This window comes from Sinocyclocheilus anshuiensis, unplaced genomic scaffold (genome assembly GCF_001515605.1).
Source record: "Sinocyclocheilus anshuiensis isolate Anshui unplaced genomic scaffold, SAMN03320099.WGS_v1.1 scaffold1093, whole genome shotgun sequence".
NCBI lineage: Eukaryota > Metazoa > Chordata > Actinopteri > Cypriniformes > Cyprinidae > Sinocyclocheilus > Sinocyclocheilus anshuiensis.
The window spans coordinates 233403-244458 of NW_015555782.1; the positions used below are offsets into that span (position 1 = coordinate 233403).

Below are 11056 nucleotides of genomic sequence, written 5' to 3' on the forward strand. Positions count from 1 at the left end.
CAGCCCATCCAAGATGTAGATGAGTTTGTTTCTTCATCAGAAATTTAGCATTACATCACTTGCTCACCAATGGATCCTCTGCAGTGAATGGGTGCCGTCAGAATAAGAGTCAAAACTGCTGATAAAAATATCACAATAATCCACACGACTCCATTAATTAACATCTTGTGAATTGAAAAGCTACGCGGCAGTAATACGAGTCCATAATCCATAACGCTTGCTCCAACATATTTGGTTAGGACCATTTTTGACTCATTTTGCTTGTTTTGCAGCAATATTATGGAAAGAGGACTCGTATTATATCCAGAAGCAATGGTTAAAAATAATGGGTGATGGATTTGTTTCTTACAAACGTGCAGCTTTTCACTTCACAAGATGTTAATTGATGGACTGGAGTCGTGTTGGGATTATTGTGATGTTTTATCAGCTGTTTGGACTCTCATTCTGACGGCACCCATTCACTGCAGAGGATCCATTGGTGAGCAAGTGATGGAATGATGCATTTCTCCAAATCAGTTCCAATGAAGAAACAAATTAATCAACATCTTGGATGTCAGTGACATTATTACAAAAAATTAAAATAAATTCTTGTCATCAAAAAATTACAGGGAAAAATGACAATAACCAGTAACATTGCAGTATTTAATCACTTTTTGGATGAAATTGGATCTACATTATTTCTTAATTAACATTGTTTCACTCTGAAATATGTGACATTATGGAGGTTAAATATTTCTAAAACTGCTATCCTGTTCTTGCATTTCTCTGCTGTAAAGTGTGTTAATGGGACATTGCCGAAATATTTCTTCTGGAAATAGAAGTTGCATCATATTTTTCCTGTTTACTGTTTTGTCATGTAGCTGATAAGTAACAAAGTCATGTGCACAAAAAAAAATGTAATTTTGCATAGAGTTATTTACATTTTAAGCATTAAGTAAATGTATGTCAGTTGGAATGAATGTTAATTGAGGAACTGTTTTAGAGAGTGGGATACAAACAACGGAAGTCCAGACCACTAGGAGGACATTTGGGATTCTTATAAATGCTTTTACATGTAAATATGGGTTGGTCCTTTTTTTCCCCCAGTAGGGTGTCAATGTGTCACTTTGTGTGGTGAGACCTGACTGTCAACTTTTATATGTACAGTTATAGCTTGGAGATGAGGTACAATTGCAATAAGGACTTGTTGTTTTTGTATCTGCCAGGAATGAGATATTGCAACTCTAGCTGACCAAATACTTTTATTTAAAAAAATAAATTGTGTAAAAAAAAAAAAAAAGTTGACAGTAAATAAATGATGATGCCAGACATGAATTCTATGCCTATACTGACAGTAGTACTACAATAACCTTATAATTGTATTTTACTACAATAGCCTAATTTTATTTTATTTTAAAATTATTTAATTAGCATTTTTTTATTTAGGTTGTTTTATTTGTAATTTTATTTTATTTTAAATAAATTATTAATTGGTGTATATTTTTTATTGAATATTTTTTTTATTTTATTTTATTGCAAAGCACAGCTCAGCTAAATGGCTTAAATATCTGACAACGGCAATCCACCCCCCACCCCACATCTTTGCTGTATAAAGGTATTAATTTATTTTTATATTTATATTAAAAAAAATCTACCACAAACGGTTTTAATGGTAGTGTATCACGGTTTCCACAAAAATATTAAGCAGAAAAATAATTGTTTTCAACATTGCTAATAATAAAATATGTTTTTGAACACAAAATTATGTTATTAGAATGTTTTACTGGTATTATGTTACTGTTTTGATTACATAAATGTTGCCTTAGTGAGCATAAGCCTTCTTTCAAAAACATGTTGAAACATATTTGTAACGTTCGGTGAGAGCAGGCAAAGGCGAGGATGTAAGTGCAAGGTTTAATTAAGAAATAGATAAACATCCACAAAAACACAGGAACAAGGCAAACAAGAAAATCCAAAACACAAGCAAGAACATCGACGGACACCACACAACTGAAACACTAGGACTAAATATACACAGGGGCTAACAAGCTTAACAAGGTAACGAGAGGGCGTGGTTAGTTGTCTAGGGAACACACGAGGATAACCATGGGAACTAACAAGGGAGCTACAAAGGCAGGGCTAACACAAGGGGAACTAACAGAGTAGACAACACAGTTACGTCACATGCAGCTGCGCGCGCATTGTGGTGGCAGAAAAACACTGGGAACAATTGGAGAGAAGCGGATAAAATCCACGGAATAAGAGAAAAAAATTTATCGTTGTGCCTTTGGATGTCAGAATCGAAATGCAAATAATTTTATATAATACTGTCGTCAAAGATGCCATTTGAAGCTAAATGCAGACTATGGATGAAACCTGCTATGATTACCCTACTTTAAAGCATAAATTATATTTAAACAATAGGTCTATATAATATTCACATATGGGACATATTGTATTAGCCCTACAGTTAAAGCATGAAATACTATTTAAACATATAACATTTACCTATTTTAACTCACAATTCTGACTTTTTTTTTCTTGCAAATGCAAGTTTATCTCCTAGTTCGAACTTTATAACTTAATTCAACTCAACAATTGCGAGTTTGTCAATTCTGAGGAAAAAAAGCCAGAAGTGTGGTATTATAAACTTATGATTCTGAGCCGAAGGTAAAAGAGAGAATGACGAGTTGATTTTTCTTACCAGAATTATCAGATATAATCTCAGAATTTAAAGAAAAAACTCAAAATTTCCTTTTTTATTCCATGGCTTGCATAGACTGCTATGTTAAAACGGTAATTTTCTGCCACCAGATAGGCTCCGCCCACAAAAAATGTCATCACTGTTTGCAAACACTGAAATTGGTCTATTGAATGTGTTTGACTGCTGTCATGATCTTTTCCTCTCTGTGCAGCTCATAACTGCTGTGAGTCAGTGCTGGTCACCCTGTGCTCAGCGGGACCGGACGGTAACATTCATACTCTGGCTACCGAGCACCTACACTTCGTGCAGGACCTGGCCTTCGACATGGCACAGTTCCTGGTGAGCGCGGTGGGGCAGACGAATCTGCTGGAGGAGGCTCTGCTACTGGACGAACATCAGATCCCTCTGCAGGAGTGCGAAAAGCTGGACCAGAGTCTGTCCCTGGCCCTCAAACATATCATGCTACCCCCTGGCTGGAGCCTGCTGGGGAATAGCACACGTGAGTGCAGCTCGGTGGAGGCTAGTGCTTAGATCTGGGCTGGAAATCAAAAGGTTGTGGGTTCGAATAGGGTTGTAGGTTCAAGTAATTGTCTGTTGCATCATTCTGTAGTTGTTCTTTAATGTGGTCCATTTGATTTCAGAAGTTAAGTACATCTACTTTATTAAGTTGTATGTTTGACACAATGGTGAGATGTTTCATATCTCTTTGCATTGTTCAATAGGACTTTATATATTATCAAACTGGAGGATTTTCTGAACTGTAGTTATGCTGTGGTTGATCCTTTAGGGGGCGTTATAGCATTAGTGTAGGTCATCAGGATCATGCTTGATTTATTTATTTCTAACATTCTTTACAAAATTAATGAAAAAAAACAAAACAATTTACAGCCACATTTAGTTTAATATCTTATGTATTGTAATGTAAAAATATGAACTGCTAGATTTTTGGAGAGATAATAATATTTTTGTGTAACTATCTCCAGTTATTCTTGGCCTGTGACTGTTTTTTCAAATTTTTTTTTTCATTCTTTTTTTGGGTATCGTTAGTTTAGAAGAGAATGTACTGGATGATATTCCAGAGCTCGTATCTGCAGCCAAATAAACGTCCCTAAATGACATTGCAGATCAGCTTCCAAGTAATCGGAGCAGTTCCTTAGGGTTCATAATGGTCACGTGATGGTTGACAGGTCAGTTACAGTGTGACGTTAATTACAGGTGGCAAATCTTTTTAAATATTTAATTAATTGACATTATTTTTGGGCTGGTTCTTCTTTGCTGAATCATAATACTTTGCCCTTGTCTAACAAACTTGTGTGGTGAATTATTATGTTTGAAAATTGTGCTTGTGCTCTTTTTCTTTAAAACGAATATAACCTGGTGTGATATTTTGTTATGCAATGCAATGACCAAATACAAGGATATATTGAAAAAAAAAAATCATACACATATTCTGTACCGGTCAAAAGTGTTGGGTCAGTAAGTTTATTTTATTTAATTTTTTTATTTATTATTTTGTTCAGCAATGATGCAATAAATTGATCAATAATGACAGTAAAGTCATTTATAATGTTACAAAAGATTTCTATTTCAAATAAACAATGTTGTTTTGAACGTTCTGTTGATCATCCTGAAATCTTGAAAAAAAGATGAACAGTTTCCACAAAAATATTAAGCAGCACAGCTATCTAAAATATATTAAAATACAAAAGTACTTGTAAATTTCTGGATTATCAGTCAGTCCGGACAGGCAATGATTTAGGCCTAGTTTACATCGCTCCATTTGCCTCTTTGAACACTCTCATTTCTCTCTTTCAGGACTGGAACCTCAAGAGACCCTCCTTCACTTTGCAGCCCGCCGCGGGCTCCTCAAAGTGGCCAGGTTTCTCCTCAAGCAGCCAGGGGCCCAAGAGGCCCTCAGCCTGTGTAATAAACAGGGCTCCACACCGGTGGTCATCGCCCAGAGTCGAGGACATACGGCTCTGCTGGAGCTCTTCAGCCGGTGAGTGATGCGCTTTCATACACACTCTTATTCACATCAACACAGGTCTCGTGAAGCATCTTGGAGATGCTGTCACAGCTCTCCTGGATTTAGTCTGTATCAGTTTGTTCTGTTTCTTCATGTCATTCCAGACAGACTGGATGATGATCAGATCAGATCTCTGTGTGGAGCACTGGCTGTTGTGCAAACAAAAATCTCACTGGATTATTACAATTAATGGCAAAATAAATGTTTGGAAATGTAAACTGATATTTCCTACTGACACACTACAGCAAAAGATAGAAATAACTGACTTTAAACCATTTTTAGCTGGTCAAAATACTAGTGTTCTAATCTTTTTGGCCACCATTGTATTGTTCGAGACATCTAAAATCATGTTAAAATCTAATTGAGAAACATTATTAGTGCTTTTTGTCCACACAAGAAACATCTGAGAATCAGGAAGTCTCTATTAGCTCTCTATTTAATCTCATTGCTCAGACATTAAAGCGATCTAATTGTGTATTATTCTTTCATCTGCTGCATGCTGCTTCAGACAGCAGTGACAGTTGCTTTCCTGTGACAAAAATCACTCCACCCAGTATTAGTCAATGCTCTAGACCCAGATTTGAACCATTACCTCTTATTATTAACACTCCCGAGTTGGCAAAAGAGTAGAAAATATACATTGAGCTGCATGATAATTCCATTTGTACATTTGGATCATTCACCACTGCCTCTTGAACATATAAAACAAAGCAGTACATCCATAAGAACTTTAATTACAGTACATTGAGTGTCTTGATGACAGCAGGGTGTTATTTTGTTTAAAGCTGGAATGGAACAGTTTGAACATATCCTGTTCATCGGATGGCTTGTTTTGATTTAGGGAGGGTTTGGATACAGACATTGGCGTTGAGACGCTCAGACAGCTCTCCTCCTCGGGCAGTCGTGTGGTGCAGCACCACCCCTCTCTGAACACCTACACCCTCTCTGTGGGCACCGAGCCGGGCTGCGCACCACCCAACCCACAGGCCGACATCCTGGAACTGTACAGACTGATCCTTAGCCATTGTCAAGAGAAGGTGAGTCAGGTGTGTTTGTCTAAATGTGGAGAAAACGTCCCTTTCTACCCATTTAACTCTGTCTCTTGCTCATTGTCAGTTTGTTTTTGCTTTTTATTTTTTATTTTTTTTGAGTGTGATGAACTTCTCCAGAGTTGAGTTATTCAGCATGACGAGGACAGCATGTGTAAACATGAAGAATAATGATAATAATAATAATGTATTGACAAAGACACACTGTAAGGGAAACATTAGTTTTAACCATGTGGTTTAATCTGTAATTTAATTTCCTTTAAAGTGATCAAATAGACAAAAAAATAAAAATAAAAAGATATATATTTGTCTCAGTTCAATAAATGCAACATTTAGGTAGAATTAAGTGGTTTTAATGGTTTTATTATTATATATGTAACCTATGAAAACATAATGGTGATGACGTGGCAATTTTCAGCGTGCAAATAGACTGCAATTCTGATGAGAAATAATGTTTTTATTTTCCAGTTTATTCAGCAGTCAGTTTTTAGTGTCACATGATCCTTTAGAAATCATTCTAATATCCTATCCTATAATTTGGTTACACTTTACAATAAGGTTCCATTAGTTAATGTTAGTTAATGTATTGACTAACATGAACAAACAATGAACAATACATTTATTACAGTATTTATTAATCTTTGTTAATGTTAGTTAATGGAAATACAGTCGTTCATTGCTAGTTCATGTTAATTCACAGTGCATTAACTAATGTTAACAAGCACAACTTTTGATTTTAATAATGCATTAGTAAATGTTGAAATTAACATTAGCTAAGATTAATAAATTATGTAGAAGTGTTGTTCATGCTTAGTTCATTTTAATTAAAGTAGTTAACTAATGTTAACTAATGAACCTTATTGTAAAGTGTTACCAACATTTCTTATTCTTAAGAAACAATTCTTATCATCATGCTTTAAAATATTAAATAGCATAATATTTTCTGCTTCATATTTTAGGGGAAACTGTAATGCATTTTTGTCATTATTCTTTGATGAATACAGAAATTCATACTCTTGTAACGTTATAAGCGACTTTACTGTAACTTTTGATCAATTTGATGTGGCCTTGCTGAATAAAAGTGTTAATTTCTTTAAAATATTGTACTTCTTACTTTTGAATGGTAGTGTATGTAATATATTATATGAATATTTTATATATTTATCATACTAAAATATTTATGAATATTTAACATACTAAAATATTTAGTTTTATTTATACACACACACACACGTACATATACTACATGTGTATATATATATATATATATATATATATATATATATATATATACATTTCTCTGAACAGCTTGAGACATTGTACTTCTCATCTCATGTTACTGCCTCTTTAGGATGAATCACTGTGTTGTCTTCTCTTCGCAAGTCGCTTTGGATTTTAGAAATGTCTGCTAAATGAATACATACTATTATGCAGTCAACAGAAGGGAACTTGTTTGCCAAGAAATATCCTTCAGATTTCATCCTCCACCATAACAGCTGTAGATCTGCTATTCATTGCATTGACATAACTGTAGAGTTAGAGAATTGCTTGAAGGAGAGAAAACTCTAAGCTGTTGTTCTGTGTTCGTGTTCAGGGAGGAGTTGTGTTTCAGCAGAGCTCAGACTCTCTGCACATTGCCCAAGAATGTGATGACGGCCTGGAGACCAGAGATTGCTGTTGTGAAGAGGCACCGCTCGACTCCCTTGAGACGAGAGAACGAGGGTTCACTCCTTTTAGCACAGAGGAAAACAAAGGAGAACGTAATGACCGCCTGGATCCCTCGCAAAGCAGGGAGGGTGACGGAGGTCCCTCGCTCAGCTGTGAAACTGTCCCGGTTCTCCTATTCAATGGCAATAGCGCAGATCAGCGGGCGTGTGCTTGTGAAAACAGTGAGACTGATTGCAGAGAGCAAGAAAAGCGTTCAAGTACTGGTCTAGTTAGTACCGGTGACGTTGGAGATAGTAGTGATGGTTTGCAGATCGGTTCTGAGAGCATAGTCAACAGAACCTCTTCCTGCGGACAACAGAAAGAGGAAGCTGATAAAGCGGACGACTTAATCTGTGAAATGCCGGTTTGTGCTGAGGGACCTGAGGAGGAAAATCAGGAAAAAGGACACAACTTTGTGGAGGAGAAAGAGCTATCTGAACGTAGCCCCATCGTTGAGGCAGGAGATATGGGAATCACTCAGTCTTTGGACATGCCGGAAAGCTCGGATGTTGAATCTTGTTCACAGGGTGCAGAGACTGATGATGAAGAAGAGGATGAGTGCGGAGATCTCATAGATCCAGAGGAGGTTCGAGAAGAAAGCAAGAAACCACTGGATCTAAATCCTGATGGAGATACACCTCTGGATTGCTCGCGACAAAATTTGGTGGAAAATGAAATGCATGCTTGTGAAGACGTTTGGGATAAAACCGATGACACTGGAACCCAGCTAGAGGGAGGCATTTGTGAGAAGATCACGTGTAATGTGGAAGGTAGTGGAGATCTTGTTTCTTCAGGAACCTGTGATCAAGAAGACACTGATGAGGAGTTTCAGGAGAGTCTAGAAATGCCATACTTTGAAACAGATGGCGAGCAACCGAAGGAAGAACTTAGTGATACAACCTCAAGGACTACGGTTGCTGAAGATAAGAGCGTTTTACACCGGCATGAAGAAAATCAAGAGCTGTTGCCTGTAGAAAAGACAATTCTTTCAAGTGAAGAAAGTGAGTTTGACGGACAGAAACTAAATTCTTCCAGCGTCTTACAAAATGAGCTTGGTCCAGAACCTGGATCTTCCACAGCAACTAGTGAGGACACCTTAGAAGATCTAGAGGTTCTTTTAGGTTCTAGCTTTGAGATGATGGAGAACGTTCAAGGGAACCAGAAGAACGAACCCGTTTGGGAAGCTCAGGCATCAGAGGAGGAAGTTCTGCGGATTCCCGCAGATATGGAGAAAGTGAATCTCCCAGATGACTCCTCTCAGGATCCCAGACAGGAAATGACCTCAAACAGTGAGGTCATGCAGGGCACAGCAGCAGTAGTCCTTTCAGAAGAGGATGCGGGTGTAGTTTTTGTAAACACAGATGAATCGGGAGATCAACATGTCTTGGTGGATCCCTCAGACATATTCGCTTCATCAAATGAGTTTGGGGTCTCTGAGGAAAGCCTGGCAGTCAATGCAGAAGATCTGTTGGGTGTTTCGGTCCACACCGACCATCTAGATGGTGCCTTACATGTCCCAAATGCTCTTGCTGAGGATGACATTATAGTTTCTTCTGTATGTCCTGAGCAAGCCCTAGCAAGCTTAGATCCTGTGTCTCAAGAGACAGAAGCTGCAGTGCAGGAAGCTGTACAACCAATGGGTGAAGAAGACCTACTGAAGGGTGAGTTGAACAATAAAAAGTGTAAAATATTTATGATGAACTGTTTTCTGAAAAAAACAATCTGCACCTGATTATAAGAGGAAAAACATGTACAAATCACATTTCATAATTTTATTCAACAATAATATGAAATACCGGTAAATAAAACATTGTAAATAGGGGTGCTCCGATTAGGATTTTTAAGGCCGATCGCCGATCACAGAAAGCAGTATCTGCCGATACCGATCTTTTTAAAGCCTTCTTTTTTTTCATTTATAACTATTTATAGTGATACTCCAAACAGGATTTTTAGACATTTATTCAGGGCCTAAATTTCATTTTTGAAAATGGGGGGAATTCCCCCTCTTAGGTGACTCTTGTGAGAGGAGAAGCAGCACGGACTGTGCTTTCACACAGGAGTCCGCTACTGATCCGTCGCTGTTTACCACAAACAGAACATTTATCCATTATTTTGATTTCAAATCCAAACATTGTCACTGAAAATGCTTTTTCAGCATTGCAATTCTTTTTTTACACAGGACAGTAATACAATCTTTCACAGACACGTTTAAACAAAAATAAATATAAGCAACACATTATTCAATGCTTTTTACTCTTGCATTTACTTCTAGGTTGATATATTAAGTTGCTCAAGCAAGTGGCAAAACATTTAAACTAATTTTCTTACATTATCAAAAACTTACCATTGACAGAAATAGTCAGCTCTACTGCCTTTCCTTTTGCATTTAAATCTTTGTTTCAAGCAATCCTGCGGTTCATAAAGAACTTTGTTTTTCTACCTCCACAAGGGACATCTATTATTGCCTTGTTTATCTAAAAGTGCTCTTTCCATTTAAACCTAGCCAAAAAGCCATGTGCTGACTGTGAAACACAGTAGACTTTAATAATATGCATTTATGGTGTAATTACTACATTTTTGTGTCAATCCATGTTCATATTTACTGCAAACAATGCGCTGTTACTTTAATTCAGCGCATGCAGCGGAAACGATCTCTGCACTGCTGCAGACGCACCGCTCCTGCAACACACTGCCGGACCGAAAACCGTGTGCAGTGTGAACGCTTTAATCCGTTAACATGAGCGTGGAAAAAATACGCACCGCATACGCACTGCAAATGGAGTAATGAGAACCTGGCGTTATGTATGTGCGCTGTGAGTGTGCATGAGCGCACGGTCTCCAGGAGAGCACGCGAGCGCTGAATGGTTAAACACTGGCAAGAATTAAAAAGAAACGCAATTTATAAACTTTAGTGATGATGCAACACTTCCTCGATTGTGCAAGTGACAATTCCTGTGTCAACTGTGCAGCGTGCAGCTCGCTTATAGACAGAAGCGATGTGTGGTGATTTGAAGCCATCTGCGTATTTTGAGAGAGAAAGAGAGAGCACGCGCGGTGATTCACTTACGCTGTTTGTGAAATTATGTGTCACACAAGGTTTTCAAATTACTTTATAAGTTATTTAATGAAGAAATATGAAGGTGAGTACCTCACCTTCAGCGTTATAATTATTTCACCCGTGCCGGACAGAGACCGAGACGGTGCTGCTGCATGTCGAGCCAAACCTTCTCATGGCAGGCGCGTCATCAGCTTGAGATCGTTTTTTTGAGATCGGCCTTATTAGAGACCACCGATCAATCATCCCAACGTGATTATCGGCCGATAGTGATCAGTAGCCGATCAATCGGAGCACCCCTAAGCATTAAATATCGCATGCGATTTATCGTGCAGCCCTAGTGCACAGTGTCATTCACACAAACACTAAACACCATCATGGTAACACACATTATACTGAAATAATGAAACAACATTAGATGTAAGATAAAACCCTAATGTACACAACTGATCAGAAAAAACGAAGAAGAAACAGTTATTTCAACAAAAAAAACATCAAATATGAAGTGTCATGCAGGGAATTCTGGGAGTGTCAAT

The 11056-nt window shown here is 37.6% G+C and overlaps 1 protein-coding gene across 1 annotated transcript in view; it reads left to right on the forward strand.

Annotated features, from left to right (window-relative positions):
• Positions 1-11056, forward strand: part of LOC107674746 (A-kinase anchor protein 13-like) — a 57992-nt gene that overhangs the window by 15980 nt on the left and 30956 nt on the right. The window contains exons 4-7 of the mRNA XM_016468838.1: positions 2895-3182; positions 4499-4682; positions 5551-5755; positions 7353-9126. Coding sequence (XP_016324324.1) covers positions 2895-3182; positions 4499-4682; positions 5551-5755; positions 7353-9126 — 2451 coding nt within the window. The remainder of the gene's footprint in view (positions 1-2894; positions 3183-4498; positions 4683-5550; positions 5756-7352; positions 9127-11056) is intronic.